Source organism: Mytilinidion resinicola, assembly GCF_010093595.1.
Source record: "Mytilinidion resinicola strain CBS 304.34 unplaced genomic scaffold BDZ99scaffold_6, whole genome shotgun sequence".
Taxonomy (NCBI): domain Eukaryota; kingdom Fungi; phylum Ascomycota; class Dothideomycetes; order Mytilinidiales; family Mytilinidiaceae; genus Mytilinidion; species Mytilinidion resinicola.
Genome location: NW_022985442.1, coordinates 664468 through 681484, shown reverse-complemented (window position 1 = coordinate 681484; position 17017 = coordinate 664468). Strand labels below are relative to the sequence as shown.

Sequence of the window (17017 nt, the reverse complement as noted above, 5' to 3'; positions counted from 1 at the left end):
TGGTTGCTCCCCTCACAGCATATATACCCATCCCCCGAAAGTCCCAACCAACCCCTAAAAAACTCCATCGCTATGCCAAACACAAACCCGAAAAATCCAAGCCCCACCACACTAAACTCCCGCATCACCGAAGAAAGCCAACAACACAACCCCCCACATCACGCATACCCATTCACAAGCATATCCACCATGCCCGCGACCCGATTCGCCACCTGGCTCGCCTCGAGCCCGTTGCGCACCGCCGTGCACAGGTCCGTGAACAGCTGCTGCGTCTCGGGGGATTGCGAGAGGTAGTCGGCGTAGAGGTCGATGACGAGCAGGATCACGTCTGCGGTGAGGTTGATGAGGCGCGGCTGCTGCGCGAGGGTCGTGTTGATCCAGCGCAGGATGGGCTGCAGGGTGAGTTCGTCGCGGTTGGAGAGGGCGGTGCGGAGGGCGGAGCGGTGGCGCAGGGTCGTGAGGAGGGTGGTGGTGTCTTGGAGGCGGTTGGGGGACTGGGGGGGTTAGTAGGGGTTGGTGGAGTAGAGGGTTGGGTGGGGAGTGGGGAGGGAGGGTTTGAAAGGGACTGGAACTGGAAGGGCATTGGGAGTAGGGGATGAGTGGTATTAGAAGAAAGAAGTGTAATACATACTTTTGACTCCAACACCTGGTCAAGCGCCGTTTCGTACTTCCCAGCGCGTAACGATAGCTCCCAGTTCGCGAGATTCTTGATCTTGCCTCTATCGTTGCCTTTGATGATGATGTCGGCGCCTTCGCCGGTGTAGTCTTTGCCTCGAAGCCGCTTCTCCCAGCCTTTCCCCCTTTTGCGTTTCAATGACTTCTTGTCGTACTCGTCGATTTTCCCGTCCATCAAAGCTGCCATCTCTTTCTCTCGCTCCTTGGCGAGTGCTTTTTGCTGGCCTGACAACCGAGTCTTGACAGACAGCAGTCCAGACTCCATACCAACGGCCAGATGTCTGTCCTCCCTCGCAGCGCCAGAACTGATAACGGACAGCGACAACACCGGGCTGGGATACTTGAAACCAGCGACCACGTTCCATGCGGCCGTCTCAAACACCTTGACATGGCCATCGAGTCCTCCACTCAGCACTCTCTTTCCATCATTCGCAAGCGCCAGACACGTAACAGTCTTCTGGTGATTCTCCAGCAGCTCCAGCGTCCTCGCACCCACCAAATCCAACACGGCAATCTGATTCCCCCCCGCCGCCAACACCGTCGTCGCAGACGGCATCGGCAGCACCGCCTCAACCATCGACCCCATATTAAAGATCATAACCTCCTTCCCCGGCGTTCTCGGATCCCACAACCGCACCGTCTGATCATAGCTCCCACTAACCAACAACCCGCTCGCCTGCTTCGGCATGAACGCCCCCGAGCGCACATAATCATGATGCCCGTAAAACGTGTGCGTACTCGCATCCGACGGCAGATCCCACAGCCGCACCGTCGTGTCATCGCTCGCGCTCATCAACGTCGTCAGTTTGTCCGGATGCCACTGCGTCACCCACACCGGCTGCTTGTGCTCCTTCCACGTCTTCAAGATGGCGCGCGAGCTGATGTCGAAGGTCTGGATCGCGCCCGTCTCGCCGCCCGCCACGAGGATCCGCCCATCGCGGCGGATGGTCCCGCTGTGCGCGACGTCCTCGACGCTGAAGCGCGAGATCGTCTTCACGAGCTTCCGCGTCTTGGAGGAGAAGACCTGGATGCGCGGGCCGGAGGTCACGGCGAAGGTTTCGGCGGGCGGCGACGCGGAGATGCGTGTAGGGGGCGGAGGGAAGGAGATGGAGGTGATGGCGGTGTTGTTCGGCGCGGAGAGCTGCAGGTCGTTGGTGAAGGAGTTCCAGTACTTTTGCTCGGGCGTTGTCGCGGATGGCCCTGTGGGGAACTTCACCCGCTGGAGGGGCTGCACTTCGGCGGCCATTGTGAGGGAGGGAGCTGGAGTGGGAGAGGTGGTGGAGGAGTGGTGAAGGACTCGGTGGTGGTGGATTTATTTTTTGTGAGCCCGAGCTTTGCCAAGATTTCGGGGTCTTATTTCCACAGGGCAGAGCCGGCATCATCGAGACTCGCAGGATATTGTAAATATCGACCCCTATTCCTTGTTTCTTGATCCTTTAGATGGGAATCGCACGATCCGATGATTGTCTAGGAGTTCCAGCCGGCATTTAAGACTCTACCAGAACAGCAATGTCACGGCTCCAAATTCAGCGCATCGTCAGAGTAGAAGCCTGTAGAGACCGATTTTCAGCCATCGTAAGACTAGAGGCCCAAATTCAATTCGAATTGGGGGCCCGGGCAATGAGAGTGGTGCTCATCTTGGGTCTTTCAAGGGTGTCCCAAGGTCTTCCCCTTTCTCACCATTTCTAAGCTACTCTTCACGATTCAGCACCCCCAAATCCCCACTTCCCATCATCTCCTCATTTTACACGAACAACGCCTAGCCGTCACGTTACATCCCCTAATCAACGTGCTGAGTTAGTTTCCTTTCTACTACTTAAAGCCCGGGAGTCCTCTAAGACATTTCCTTCCCGAGCAAAGCCCCTAGACTTTCCTTGTAAAAGCCATCTTCATCCTCTACCATGGCTGTGGGGTGGAGTTCGGCTGGAAATCAACAGGAACTGGTCAATCGCCTCATGGGTGTTAGGAACGTTGGTGGAAGCGCATGGTCAGTCAGATCGCGTTGAACCACTATGGAGCGTGGGTGGAGTACCACACAGCTCTATGAATCGGCGGAATCGGTGGTTCAATGAACAAAAGTGGTGATGCGGCGCATCTAGTGAACGTGCAGATACGGCACAGCTATCACGCAAGTTATAGATTAAGATCCCACCAGTTTGCTTATCACAACCACGCTCACGTAGAAACAACGACAATCATCACCAACATACCCCCCTTTCCCTCCACCCATCGGCCAGGGTCTTTCTGTTGTTGTTGCTCCACCACCCCCTCCCACTGCCCCCATGGCGAAGCTTGACGCGGGTTTTTGCACACCATGCATGCGCTTTAAATCGCGTTTGATCCCCCACTTCCACCCATGGTGATCTCCCCCTCAACCATTGTACACCATATATCGAGCAGCCAATCGCTTTTGCACACCATGCTGGCGGCAGTCGCACGTTGTTGCACATACGTTGGCTGGCCTGGGATTTTGCTCACTCCATGAGCAAGCTGCACTCTGGAGCTCTAGAGCTGTAGGCTTGGGGGTTCTGATAGTTCCTCGAGGAGTTTCTAGAGGTGCTAGTGAGGAACCAGGAAGTCACGTGGGACGAGTGGTACTAGATTAGGACCCCTAAGCTAGGGGCCGGTGGTTATACTGTGAATTTGCGTCGTATTACTCGTGATTTCGTATAGCGTACAGATTAGGAGTACTCAATATCCCTCTTCTAAGCCCATAAAACGTCCAGTAGTCGTCCAACTCCACGCCTGCCCTCCGAAAAGTACCACCCACACGCCCTCAATCGAAGGCCTGATCACATCCTCCCCATAAACAACACCATCCCCACCACCACCGCCTCGACCATCCCCACAAACCCCAGCGCTGCTCTCACAACATCCGCCCCATTCACAATCAAAATAGTCCCACAACCCCCCTGCCTCGTCGTCGGTAGCCCTGGCCCGTTCTCTGTTAGGGTACTGCAATATCCGTTGTAGATGTTGCCGCCCGCCGCCTCTGTCGTCGTGTACGCCTGCACGTACACAGTACTCTGGTAGTTCACAGGCGTATTGGTGACGACGTTTTGGACGGTGATAGTAGTCACGGCTGCGGCGTTGACGGCGCCGCCGCAGGAGGTGTTAGGCGGGCAGCAGCCGATTATGCCAGAAGAAGAGGAGGGGAGGGCGCAGGTGTAGGAGGTGGGACAGCACCTGGGGGGGTGTTAGTTTGGTGTGTTCAGTTGGAGTACGCTCGGAATGGAGCTTTAGATTGCACAAGGCTGTTGTGGAGTTTGTAGGCTGCTCTGGGGCGTCTGAGGGCACTGGAGAGGTGCGGAGGATTGCGGTTGGGGGTAATAGGAGAGGACGTAGTACCAACTCGGCTGATTAATGCTGCTGCAGCTCACAGAGGCGTATGACGGGCACATATTTGTGCTCGCTTGGTTGACTTGCTGGCCATTGGGATAGACGATGTAGATTGCGCCGGAGAAGGGCGCGTAGGTGTTTTGTCGAGGAGAGAGGAGCTCTGGGTTCTGTACTATGTTTCGATTCGAGAGAGTAAATACCGAGGGTGTGAGGAGGGCTAGGAGGATGGTGGTGACGTTAGAGAGCTTCATTTTTTAATCTTTGGGAGCTTCGAGAGCTTCGCGATGACGATTATGGGGTACGAGGTTGAGCAATAGGATTATGAAGAAAGTGACATCTCTTGCTAAGAGCTGAAGCAAAGAAATAAGACAAGAATACAAGCCTCACGCTTCTCAAACTTCACCTCGAAGCTCAACAGCGTCAGAAATGAAGCTTGCGGGATGAGGGGCACAGCTTCTAGCTCCAAGCTCCAGCTCCGGCGCATCCACACCTTAAAACAAGCCCCAACCCACCTTATCACCTGGTAGCTAGCTAGCTAGATCCAGACCTTGGCCGGCGCGAGCAAGCAACAGGCAAGCTTGAGATGGTGGTCAGATCAGCCTCGTAGGTCATGCTGCCCTCCCCCCACCAAGCTTCCCGGACGAGGGGGCACCGACCGCCTTGCAAACTCGCCTTCCATTGCTACGAGAAGTCGTGTTAGCAGGGCGGGTGTCAGGGTGGTCCTTGAGCCGCTTGCTCCGCGGTCGAATTGGCTGTTTGCTAGCCAGCTGTCAGCGGCGATATTGGAGCGGTGAGAAGTGGTGATGAGCTGTTTGCCATGGAAGCCCGGCCGCGGCATCTTGAGTTTCCAGGGCTGCCGAGGCCAGCAGTACAGATTGACAGAGAGGAGGGCATGGTGGAGACGGTGGGGATGGGAAAGCAGGATGTGCATGGCCTTGATTTCGCCCATGTCGGCGGCTCTTCCGGATAGTGTGCAGCATGATGCAGCGTCGATTCTGCAGCCAAGAGTAGGGCAGCAAATCACTGTCAGCCTTTTCCATCGGAGCTCGAGCTTCAAGACCGTGAATGTGATTCGCTGGTCTTTGCAAGGGAGGCATAAGTTGATTCACGTGACCAGGCGAGAGTGGCTTTCTCGCAATCGCGTCTTCCACGGTTCCCCTCTCTCACACTGACAACCACCGCACCTCAATACATACATCTCACCACAACATGACATGACCACGCTGCTGGCTGCCAACAAGGACGCCCCCATCTATCCGGCCTTCTACTTCCGCGCTTCGCCGACATACAATGACTGGGCTAAGCTGACCGTCCGCGATGTGCATGGGCTGAGGACTGTGCCGGAGTTCGAGGGTACGTATCTACTCCAACACGAACTTACTACCACAATGCGCCACTGCACTCAGAATTGAGCCTTTTGTTATTTAATTAATTTGATCTTGTCTCGAATGTCTCATTATCTCAAAATTCGTCGAATTGTGCTGACTTATTCCCGATTACTAGCCCAAAGCGTCTACTTCCACCTCAACCATCCCATCCGCTACGTCCGTCTCATAGCCACAGTCGTCGGCATCGAACAAATAAGCAAATACGTAATCCTCAACCTCGACGACCACAGCGGCTCGACTATCGAAGCGAAGATAACCCGCGTGGAGCCTAGGGACATTGTCTCGCGCGATGCCCAGGAGCACCCCGAAAAATATACCCTCCAGAAACCAAAGTCGAGAAGACCAGCATATGCAAATGCTGAGAGTTCAAGATTGGAAACCTCGGCATTGGAGAGTCCATATTTCGGCGACTCATTTTGGGAAAATGCAATCGGGGTCAATAAATCCAGCAAGTCAAGGCCACCGACAATTCCAGAGGCAATTCAGGCAATGACAGCAGCTGGGGTGCGTGAAACCACCATCGGAAACGTAGAAGTCATATCCACTCTTGGTACCTTCGATGTCCTTGTCGATGGAACTACGATTGACGTCGGCTCCGTCGTAAAAGCGAAGTGTACGATCGGGAGGTTCAGGAACGAGATGCAGGTGGAAATCAAGCGAATCTGGGTTATCAAAGATACGAACGAGGAAGTGCAGGCATGGACCGATACGTCGAAATACCGGCAGACTGTGCTCAGCAAACCGTGGCGGTTGAGTTCGAGGGCGCGAAGGAAGGTCGATGAGCAGGTTAAACAAGAACAAAAGCGACAGGCGGAGTATACCCGGAAGAAAGCAGAGTATGATCGGAAGAAGAAGAGGGAGGCAGAGGAGAAAGAGAGGAAATGGGCGACAGAGGTCAGGCGATGGGAGGAGCGAGAGGAGCTGAAGAGAAGGGAAAAAGAGAAGGTGTTCAATGAAGGGGCGTTGATATGATAGAGTCTCAATGAGGAAAGCTGAGATTTCCAAATGGTTCAAGAAGTTGTCGATCGGCTCTTGATCGATTATGCGACATACGCCTAACTCGACATCCTCATCTCCTGGCTAATCATGACCTCCAATATCGGCAGGGTCAGTCAAAAGGTTGTCTTATTTCCGCTGTGTTGACATTGACATCGTGTCCGGAGTCTTAGAAACTGGGTAGTAGTAAATAGACGTGCTCAGTGTTCTCTCTTGCTCGCTCAACACCACTTCAAGGAGTGGCTCAGCAAACAGATAGCCAGCCAGTCAAAGGGTAGTCCAATTCTAATGCGGGAGCCTTGAAATTGCGTCGGAGCAGCTGCAAGTTTGGCCATACGGATACGAGCACTGCTCTCGTGCTACTTTAGAAGCTAGATACCACTGTCAGGAGCAGCCCCGTTGTCAGGGGCCCGGCTAACCAAAAGCTAGTCTGATTTCTACTACGTTCGCCTTTACATCGTGAGCACTAGGCGATTTAGAGGTAGGTGAAGATCTTAATGCTCGGGCTTTACTCCTGCCCGCTTGGCACCACTGTCAGGAGATGAAATTACGGACTTCAGATTCATTTTTGGTCGCTTGATGCCGCTGTCAGGAGTTGCCCCGTTGGCAGGTAGGTAGTTCGTCAAAACGTAGGCCGATTTCAACAGAACGAAGAAAAGGATGAAGATGGAATGAACTTATAAATGGAGATTACTTCGGCGTTTTGAGATCGATACCGATGAGGTTGGAGATGGAGATACCCTGTGATGTTTTTCACTACATCGGATTTCATGGTCATTCGAGGTTGTTATTACAGGTCTCAAACATCATTCATTCCATGAATACATATTATACAATTGCTGAGCTTCTAGCGCCTCTCAAACTCATTCATCCGTCCCAATCAAGCACAGATCCTCCATACGACTTACATCTTGCTACTGCTACTACGCCCGAATTTCAAGCGTTACCTCTCTTAGCATCCTCCTCTTTACTCTTCGGCACGCTGATCATCTTCGGCACCGTTACCGCATTGATCTTCCGGAAGGCCTATTCACACAAGTTAGCGACGTGGATTCCTTTCCATATCCCCATTCCGCCACAACATCATCAACAATACAAAACTCATCAACCCACCCTCCAAACCCTCGTCTCCCACGCCAAACTCCATCCCCACCACGCCCAACCCTCCACCCAATGCACCCACGACCACAAGCTCAAAATACTCACATCTTTGATCGAGCTATCCGGCAGCTCCCCATTCCACTTATCCTCCACCTTCACGATCTTCTGCCCGTCCTCGGACGTAAAAATATTCACAATGCTCTCAATCGTTTGTTCCTTATTAATCCCCTTCACGGTATACTTCGTCTTCATATCAATGGAGATCGGATTCTCCGACGACATGATCGAGTGCGACAGGCGCTCAATGCTCGAAAACGCGGACTGGAGCCCGTACCACTGCGCCTCATACTGCTTGCGGCCGCGCGCGATAGTAATGGGATCTTCGAACACGCCCTCGTCGGACCAGAGCTGCAGTTTCTCGAGCGAAGGCCGGCCGGCGAAGAGGTCGAGGACGCTGCCGACGAGGGTCTTTTGGGTCGCGGAGAGCTCGACGCCGGGGGCGGTGTTGAGGTTTGTGTTTTCGATGGTCAGATTGGAGGTGGTCATCTTTGCGGTGGTGATGCGGGAAACTTTGGAGATGAAGGATGCTTTGGGGCTGGTTTTGAGGGTGCGGGAGATGAGGGATGCAGTGAAGGGGCGCATGGATAGGATTGAGAGAGATGGGTTTGGAGGAATGGTGGTTAGTTGAGGTTTGTTTTCAATGTCATGGTTTTAGTTCTGTGTTCATCGTCAATGCTCGTCATAGATGCTTCGCTTCGCTAGACGCGTCGCCCGCGTTTCGAGATCGAAAAGTCATGACGCCATTGGAATGCCGTTGCCAAGATATTTCCCCGGGTTTTGCGATCTGGATGGGAAGCTTTAGATCGGTTGGTTTGATTGGTGGAGGTTTGTGGTGAGGGACTACGTGTTGAGAATTTTATTGGGCAAAAAGTGCGTGATGGAACTTTTATAGAAACGATACTTAGCCGGAATTACTCTCCCAATGCTACTCCACCGCACCGTGCTCATACATGGAGACATTACCTTTGAACTCAACTTTCGTTTGCGCGGAACTGTAGCCCGGAGCATCTTGCAGCCAGGCCTAGATCCGTACGGTGAGGCTCATGAGCTACAGCCTGCCAGGGAAGCTCTGAACTACCAGCCTTCGCGGTTATCAAAAGTAGCAGAAGGGACTATGAGGTCAGCATCCATTGCTTCTGCCCCCTCTTCTCTAATTTCTCCTCCTCTTGAGAAACTACACATGATGGAGGGAATCCGCCTGGTGGAAGGAGAAGAGCGGATGAAAGGCTGCTCAGCGAATGAACAGAGCGCAATGCTGATCACAGGACTCCCGTAGCCTACCAATATAGCAGCAAGTTTGCGTTTTGATGTTTGCTCGCTATAGATAAAATTTTCGAAGGTTGTCACTTTCTTAAGCGTGAAACGCATACCCCCACACTATTCACTTTGCTGGCCCTTTAGCCAGATTAGAGAACTCCGCTCAAACTTAGCACGTGAGCAAGCGAAGGACTCCCTTAGGATCGGGCCTATAAAGCGCCATGTCTCCTACTAACGCCGTAGATTGGATCGGGTTCTGCACTTGACTCAAAAGGCACTCAAGGCCGCTGCAAGCAATGGCTGTTCCGCGCGGTTGGGTAGTGTAACAAGTTGGACAACATCATAATGCGGCTGCAAAACTCTAGTTCTAAACTCATCATGTGGAAGGAGGGGAGGTCGGGGGTGTTCCAGTGGCGTATCGTGATTATCAGTCATAACCGCAGGTTGCTGAACTGCACCACACTGCCCTCTTACTATTCCGTAGCTACTTGAGCGCGAGTCGTTGGTGTACACCATCATCGACACCATTGGAACCAACCCCTTCTTTGAATCCTAGAGCCCACAGACCGCACCATGAGACTAATGTGTCGCTAGTAGTGACAGCTCCATGGCCCATCGCTACGCCCGCAGTTGATGTCTCCATGTCGTCGCTGGATTCGTCTGTTTGCAACCAATTCCCCCTTCGTCTTGACAGACTTCTTGACTGAGAAACTCTGCGACCTGGGGCTGGAGGTGTTTGTATACCCCTAGAGGACTCTAATGTGCACGTGACATTACATGAACCTGTCGCCGCGGCGGCCTGACTACGTTACTCCTAATGAATTTGTAAGATGGGAGCCCATTTCCTAGCCACGGCCATGGACTTCCGTTCGAAAAGATGTCATGTCATGTGGCTTTCACGTGCTCTTTGTATTTCGAGAATCCATAGGTATAAAAGCCCCCATCTGGATCACTCTCGATTCTTTTCCTCAAGGAGGAATAGGAGGAGTGGAAAACCGTTAGAGCCAGCACTTCATGGCTGGTTGGATTGGCTGCTGCGTTGGCCTAGGGAGCACAGACTACTGAATCCCTATAATGGTTTAAAACCTCTCCCCTATCAATCCATGTGGAGTATAAGAAGCGGGAGGAGAGGCCAACGGGAGGAGGGAGCATAAAAAGGATGAAGAGAGGAGTGATGAAAGGGGAAATGAAGAAAAATGCCCAGGACGATGATACAATGGGTGGATGTTCCGAGTTAAATTGTGATGATGACGCGCTGTATAGGCGCAAGAAGCGGAACGTCAGCAAGAAGTCAACGTATTGTGGTAGGAACGTAGTCCTAACTTCTGGTAGGGACTGAGTTTGGAGCTACTGCGGGTTCGTATCGAACGGTTTCGATGCGGATCATCAAACGACCAGCCTGTACCCCCTTCCACCGACCAAACCACTCTAACCATCGTAGATCTTCTTGTCTGCATTTTACTCCGCCATGAGGCATTTGCAATGCCGGTTTTCACTCCCATGGGAGTCTTCGAAGCGGTTAGTTGAACCCCAGACACTTCCGAAGCTCGCACTGCCATGATTTCTTGGCCGCTGGCGTTGTTGAAGTAGTCCAGGAAGCCAGTCCTCAGCCGCGGCTATGCGACGCCTTCCGCTGTGCTCTTGACAAGTAGGTTCTCAAAAAGAGGCTGAGTCATCGGAAAATGATATCACTAGGTCTGTTGAAAGTAGTTGAGTGTGGCGTTGAGATGCTAGTATGGATGTGGGAGGTGGCTTAAGGGACCGAAGGTGAGTGTGAATACTGTACGCGAGTGCTTTTTTCTAGCGTGCTAAAGTGGCGGAATGGAGGAAGACATGATGAGGTAAGCGCTTACTATTCGTTCGCTTGAGATTATTCATGGATCAGATGTTTCTCTCTGAAGCTTGATGCCCTGCGAACTGCCTATGACTGCGCCGATACTTTAAATATCATCTCATTTTCTTGCCTGTCGGCTTCTGGATCTCGCCGCTAGCCTTGCTTCCATCCGAGAGCATTCTTTCTGTCTTTCGAATCCGCCATAGCAGGATTGGGTACGCCAAATCGCACGCAAGAGCCGTGGCCCATATGAAGACGCCAAACGGATTGAAGACATAGGGAAAGCCTTCAGGCCAAAAGTACCATCCAGACACCCAAACTGCTTCCGCGCCCACGACCGAACCGATTGTTCGAGATGCCCTACATCGAAACTTTAGCGAAAAGTAGAGAGGAGAAAGAATAGCAACGTTTGAGGTGCCACGCAGCCGTAGCTGCTGCATCAACCCATTCCTCGGCACCCCGGTTCAGACTCAATACCTCATTTCTCAAGCCGGCTGACAGAAATCACAAACTCACCAAATCCCCCACCCCACACCTCCCGAATGCCCCCGAATCGCCAGCTGCACCAGCGCCGCCACGCTACCATGCACCTGATTAGCGCCCACGCTCCAATACGCCAGCTCCGTCATATCAGCCTCAAGATCCCCGGGGTACCTTTTCCCCCTGCCCCCTCCCACTCTTTCCTTGACCCACCACGTCGCAAATGCATAGTGACCCCACGCCGCCAGCACGATCATCCCGCAAGAATCTTCCCCAAATTCCGCGCTACGAGAGGGCTATGTGCCCATTCCCTATGGCCATACACTACCACCGCGTAAGCAAGCGGGATGTCAAGGACGAGCCAAATGGTGAAGACGAGCCGCTCAAGGAGCTGCTCGGCGACGAAGAGGCCATAGACAGCTTCCCACGCCAGGTTGTTGGCCAGCGCGAAGAGAGGCATGCTGTAGGTTTTGTTACGGCTGGCGGCGCGGATGGAGAGGATATAGCAAAGGGTCCAGCAGAAGCCGCCGATTTGGAGGAGGAGGTCATGAGCGGGGATTAGGTAGGGGGAGACGTGGGGTGGGGGATGGCCTTGGGAGCCCATGATGTGATTGAAGCGAAGTTCGAAGGGAAGAGGGGGGAATGAGGGTTTATATGCTCATACATATCGGACTATGGATGGGGCTTGGCGCTGAGTCAGCTTGGTTGTTCAGCCCAGGTTCTAATTCGGTGATATGTCCTGGATAGGTAAGAGGCGTGCAAAAGGAATAGTATGCATGATGCGATTTGAACGTTCGCAGAATTGACATATTCCAGCTCCATATCCAGAAGTCCCGAATACTATTATGCACTCTATTAGAGGAAAACGCAGCACGGCACCACTGATATTTCACGCTAACAGATGTCTACGCTCGATTCAGGTCATTTTGCTCACATTTCTCGCATTAGTGCTTCGAAGTTGAAGAGGTGCTGGACAAAGAAGGAGGCGGAGAAGACGGAGTTGCTGTAGAGGAGGCTCGAAACGCGGCGGCGCTGCGGCAGTGTTCGAGGATGACTTGGAGGGCCTGGGGGAAGCGGCAAAAGCGCTCAAGCTCTGCGTCAAACCGCGAGGGTGCCGTACAAGGCGACCCGCTATGCTGAGGGGGTGCACTAGTCGATTGCGGTGGTTGGGAGACCGAAGCTGTTGTGAATGCCAAAGTCAAGTAGATCATAGAGGAGAAGGTGGAGTGGCTCAGGGTGGTTCGACTAGCTCTACATGCCGAAGCATATGATCAAGACGGCGACGACGGAGAGACCATGGACGGTTCTGAACTCACAACTCTCGGGTTCAAGAAGCGGGTCCCTATGATGATGATACGATAACGGAGGGTTAACGAAGCGAAGAATATCTTAACGGTGCATGATCATAAAGACCTGTCTTAAAGAATCTCTGGGAGAGGGACAAGAGACGGATTTCGGGTTGTACTACAGAATAATGGTAGCATACGACGATGAAGAATGATGAGATGGTAGCCAACGGAGTCTCTTCCTTTCAAGAATCTCTTGAGTAATAGATGAAGCCATCTGAGGTGACAAGACGAGCTGTAGGATTGTGTAACATACCTGAGAAACTTCTTTAACAGATTTCTAAAAGAATATTGAAGCACTTCAAACGGTGGCAGGGAAGGGTACACACATAGGACCTGTAAAATCAATCATATCAAACACTGAGGTGGAGCGTTCGGGTATGAATGGGTCCGTTTGACCTCGGAGGTGCCCAAAGAATAGGTATTTTACGATTCAATCTTACTACGAGGATGATATTGCCAGCTTCGACGGCGACTTGTCAGACTCCCTGGAAAACTGGGAACAGAGAAAGAATTCTTTCGACCAGGGTCTCGAGCGGCGCTCCCAATGCATTCCGACAGGGTTTCGAGCTAGGCCAGCGAAAGAATATATCTGAACGGCTGAGACCTGAACCAAATACGATGTCACAGACACACAGAAATTACGAGGAGGAGGTGGGGTCAATAAGGATGCGATTCTGAGAGACCAGGCGCAAGAAGAAAAGCAGCAGAGCGTACGAGATGAAGCTGTAGCTGGGAAGCAGAAGGAAAGAGAGGAGGAAATAATACGAGCGCTGGCCCTAGTTGATGAGAACACGAAAGTCTTGAAGAAATAATTGAAGGCATTGAATCGAAGAAACACGCCGTAGGCTATTTCAAGAAACTCCCTCCGCCGCATATGCAATGTGCGGTCGAATCGCTGGAGCTATTTTACCACTACATTGAAACGTCAATAGAGGGCCTAGAACCATATCCTCTCCTAGGCTATATCATTGGCAACAGCAACAAATCGATTGAGGAAAAGCTCGCGCACCTCAAGAAGAAGACGAGGAGAATGCCAGACATCAGGACGTTGAAAACGAGCGACTCGAGATCAACGCCTATGTAACGTATCGCTATTTTGCGCGTATATCCAAGCCTTTAAAGGATGTCAAGACGTGGCAACATGCCCCGCCGTCGCAACCCTCAAAATCTCCTCCTCCAACCCCCCAACTAGCACCACCTCCACCCCGGCATCCTCCAATATCTTCCGCCCCTGGTTATCCCCAACAAAAGTCTCCGGCTCCTTGACTCCCACATACACCTTCCGTATTCCGCCCCCTTTGCTCCGCGTCTCCACGATCCGTTCCACACAACTCCGATTCCCACTCAGCCTCTTCACGCACGGCTCGACGGTTGTATAGATCACTGCCCTTTCCGGCAGCACTTCTCCAACGCGCTCCTCGGGTATGTTGTGTTCTGCGGCGTATTTGGAGAGGCAGCATTGTTCCGCGTGCGTGTTCCCGGGGAGCTCGAGCGTGTAGCCGGACGTGAGGATCCTGTTGGACGCGGAGTCGACGAGGAGAGCGCCGACGCGGAAGTTTGTGGGGAGCGGTCGGGATTCGTGGGCGTAGGACAGGGCGAGGCGCATGTAGGAAGGGTGGTCGTTGGAGGAGATACTGGTGTTGAAGTGCTGGTTGGATAGGGGGGTGGATGAGGGGGGTGCCAGGGGGAGAGGCATTATGTGGAGTACTGCTGATCGATTAGTGCTACAGAGTAGAAGGCTAGACGCAGGAACATACCACTGTCCGAGCACCGTTTTCTGAAGCTAGCTGGGCAGATCTGCTGCTGAGTAGCTAGTCAGCTAAAAGGTAGTCCAAATTACACTTCGCTGATCTTTATATCGTGCTTGGAGCTTTGAAGGTCTAGGTCCACAGATATAACACCGCTTGAATGCTTCTTTGGGAGCTAGACACCACCGTTAGGAGTAGTCCTGCTGCTGAGTAGTCGGCCAGTCAAGAGTTGGCTTGATATCGACTGTATATCGCGCATAAAAGGTCTGTCGAGGCACCCCAAGCAGTGGCAGACGAGTGCGCACAGATTAAAGTTTTGTGTAGGAATTGAGATGGACTTACAAGCTTTGGAGTTGATTGTGAATGAAACGTTTTCAGTGGTAATGGCGGGGAGCGGGGAGCGGAGATGTATTACAGTGATTTAGGGGCAGGGGGTGGGGATACGCGGGGCATGGAAAAGGTGGCACTCCATTCTACATGGGTGTGTGCGCGTATATTACCACTGATTGGGGTGCTTTAATGCAATTTCAGAGATATAAATGGGATAGAAGCTCTTTAGTCTAGGCTATGTGGAAACTTGCTGAAGCACTTCAAGCAGTGGTAGACAGGAGCACCTATATAACAGTGTGGTTGATGAATGTAACAGAAAGTGGCAGTTCACAAATCTGTGAGATATATGTACTATTTCCGTGCTCGCATTCGTGTACGCTGATTTGGCACTGCTTGAGGTCCTCCAGTATGCCATTGTGAATCATGAAATGCCTTTTTTGGAAAGCCTGATAGCTCTCCGGGCCACCTCAGACGGTGTTGACCTGCTTGAGTGTGAGAGTGCCACTTTTTTGCGGCCTAGCGTGGGGGGCCGTGGGGCCGTCCACCCACTTCCTCAACGCGTCAAGTTCGCGTCAACCTCAACACTTTACTTTCACTGCAACACAATCACTTGCCGGTTCAGCAACTCTACACCACAACCATGCCGCCTCGCGCTAGCAAGCAGAAGGTCGAGTACCAAGAGGAGGTCGAGTACGAGGAGGAGGAAGATTTCGAAGAAGAGCAAGAGTTCGAAGAGGAGCAAGAGTTCGAAGAGGAGCAAGAGTTCGAAGAGGAGGAAGACTTCGAAGAAGAAGAACTGGTCAATGAGGAACCGCCAAAGGATGTTGATTGCTACAAGATCCTAGGACTAGAGAAGACGGCTACTGCGGACGAGGTGAAGAAGGCCTACCGCAAGGCGGCACTGGTGCATCATCCAGGTAAGTCTATCTCAGTACTCACGACTCTCATGCCCAAGTAACCTCGAGATGATCTCACTTGAGACTATTTCTACTGTTGAGAGACGATATGAGAGCATCTAGTCGCAATTCCTCGACTTCATCGTACTAATATTGCCCCAGACAAAGTCAAGGACGAAGACAAGGCCACCGCTCACACAACCTTCCAGCGTATTGCCTTCGCTTACTCTGTCTTATCCACTCCCCACCGCCGTGCTCGCTACGATGCCAGCGGTCGCACCGATGACTCCCTCTTCGGAGGTGACGACGAAGGCCCCTTCGACTGGCTGTCCTTCTACCGCGCCCAATTCGAGAACGTCGTCAACGATGCCTCTATCGAGAACGCACGCCAGAGCTACGTGGGCACCGACGAGGAGAAAGCAGATGTCCTGAAGGCATACGAAAAGGTCAAGGGCGATATGGCGCGTATGTATCAGCTCATCATGTTTGCTGAGCCGTGGGAGGATGAGGAGAGGTTCCGCGTCATCATTGATGAGGCGATCAAGAACGAAGAGGTTGTGGGCTGGAAGAGGTACTTGCTCGAGACGCGGGAGGATCGGGCTAGGCGCATTACGAGGGCGAAGAAGGTGCGGGATAGGGAGGCACAGGAGGTGGAAGATGAGAAGGCCAAGAAGAAGGCTGGCAGAGAGAAGGGAGGTAAAGCTTCGAAGGATGATGGCTTGAGCGATCTGGCGGCTCTGATCCTGCAGCGGCAGAAGGCGAGGAGCGGCTTCTTCGACCGAATTGAGGAGGCCTATACGCCGGCCCCGCGTGGAAAGAAGCGACAGAGTGAGCCACCGGAGGAGGCGTTCGCCGCTATGGGCGACAGGCTCAAGAAAAAGAAAAAGAAGCAGAGCAAGCCAGCTTCGGAGGACGAGGCCGAGGAGGACACCGAGGAGGAGTCTGAAGAGGAAAAGCCCAAGCCACGTCGTCGGCTTGGTCGGAAGAAGACTTAAGTGTCTTCTATCTGCGAGTTCTCTCATGACTATATGAATGAACGGCATGGATCTCAGGTTTTTAGCGTGGAGTTCGGCCGGGCACAGCATCTGAGAAGGCTGCATGGCGTTAGGCAAATACATAATAATTCAAGCGAGGTAGATTGTCTCGTTAACATATCTCCCTACGCCTTCCTGCCACTGCTTGGGGTGCCTCGCAGTAGTCTAAGGGTTGTGAACCTGATGAAATTCTAGCATTTTGAACAACTGGTAAGCTCGCGAGGCCACCTCAGACAGTGGTAAATACGTGTACACAAATCGGACGAGTAGCCCATCCGCCGAGGTCTCCCACTCCTTTTCCTCAACGAGTCAAGTGTCCTCCGCGTGGCTACTTTGTTACATTACCAGGTCATTATCTAGGCACACGGATATACCACTGCTCTAGCTTCACTCTTGCTCTCTCGACACCACCGTAAGGAGTGCCGCAGCTTACATGTCTTTAGGTAGTCCAGAGGTAGGCCAATATCTATCGTGTGACACCTTTGTTTGGGCACACGGATATACCACTGCTCCAGCTCCACTTTTGATCT

The 17017-nt window shown here is 52.6% G+C and overlaps 8 protein-coding genes across 8 annotated transcripts; 2 read left to right on the top strand and 6 right to left on the bottom strand.

Annotated features, from left to right (window-relative positions):
- Positions 1-53: 53 nt before the first annotated feature.
- BDZ99DRAFT_412800 (WD40 repeat-like protein) lies at positions 54-1921 on the bottom strand (the record flags this gene model as incomplete). The annotated part of the gene is made up of 2 exons (XM_033716664.1): positions 54-494; positions 632-1921. 2 exons carry the CDS (start codon positions 1919-1921, stop codon positions 159-161), a joined length of 1626 nt encoding a protein of 541 aa, XP_033579210.1. The 3' UTR covers positions 54-158.
- Positions 1922-2850: 929 nt separating this feature from the next.
- On the bottom strand, positions 2851-4265 carry BDZ99DRAFT_486869 (uncharacterized protein; the record flags this gene model as incomplete). The annotated part of the gene is made up of 3 exons (XM_033722805.1): positions 2851-2919; positions 3546-3861; positions 4024-4265. The coding sequence occupies 3 exons, from the start codon at positions 4263-4265 to the stop codon at positions 2851-2853; spliced, it is 627 nt and encodes a 208-aa protein (XP_033579209.1).
- A 963-nt stretch (positions 4266-5228) lies between these two features.
- Positions 5229-6374, top strand: BDZ99DRAFT_474447 (uncharacterized protein; the record flags this gene model as incomplete). Its single annotated transcript, XM_033721909.1, has 2 exons — positions 5229-5367; positions 5518-6374. The coding sequence occupies 2 exons, from the start codon at positions 5229-5231 to the stop codon at positions 6372-6374; spliced, it is 996 nt and encodes a 331-aa protein (XP_033579208.1).
- Positions 6375-7334: 960 nt separating this feature from the next.
- Positions 7335-8189, bottom strand: BDZ99DRAFT_383627 (uncharacterized protein; the record flags this gene model as incomplete). The annotated part of the gene is made up of 2 exons (XM_033715339.1): positions 7335-7424; positions 7605-8189. Coding segments are annotated over 2 exons (675 nt in total), but the record flags the coding sequence as incomplete, so codon positions are not given.
- Positions 8190-10694: 2505 nt separating this feature from the next.
- Positions 10695-11734, bottom strand: BDZ99DRAFT_507581 (uncharacterized protein; the record flags this gene model as incomplete). The annotated part of the gene is made up of 3 exons (XM_033724261.1): positions 10695-11010; positions 11167-11415; positions 11454-11734. The coding sequence occupies 3 exons, from the start codon at positions 11732-11734 to the stop codon at positions 10764-10766; spliced, it is 777 nt and encodes a 258-aa protein (XP_033579206.1). The 3' UTR covers positions 10695-10763.
- A 1121-nt stretch (positions 11735-12855) lies between these two features.
- BDZ99DRAFT_263407 (uncharacterized protein) lies at positions 12856-13479 on the bottom strand. The gene has a single exon (XM_033713812.1). The coding sequence runs from the start codon at positions 13351-13353 to the stop codon at positions 12919-12921; it is 435 nt and encodes a 144-aa protein (XP_033579205.1). The 5' UTR covers positions 13354-13479; the 3' UTR covers positions 12856-12918.
- Positions 13480-13510: 31 nt separating this feature from the next.
- On the bottom strand, positions 13511-14566 carry BDZ99DRAFT_460974 (cytidine deaminase-like protein). The gene is made up of 2 exons (XM_033719510.1): positions 14237-14566; positions 13511-14186 (listed from the first exon to the last, which is right to left on the bottom strand). The coding sequence occupies exon 2, from the start codon at positions 14173-14175 to the stop codon at positions 13606-13608; it is 570 nt and encodes a 189-aa protein (XP_033579204.1). The 5' UTR covers positions 14176-14186; positions 14237-14566; the 3' UTR covers positions 13511-13605.
- Positions 14567-15153: 587 nt separating this feature from the next.
- On the top strand, positions 15154-16614 carry BDZ99DRAFT_496701 (DnaJ-domain-containing protein). The gene is made up of 2 exons (XM_033723461.1): positions 15154-15474; positions 15616-16614. Exons 1-2 carry the CDS (start codon positions 15198-15200, stop codon positions 16446-16448), a joined length of 1110 nt encoding a protein of 369 aa, XP_033579203.1. The 5' UTR covers positions 15154-15197; the 3' UTR covers positions 16449-16614.
- The last annotated feature ends 403 nt before the right edge of the window (positions 16615-17017 follow it).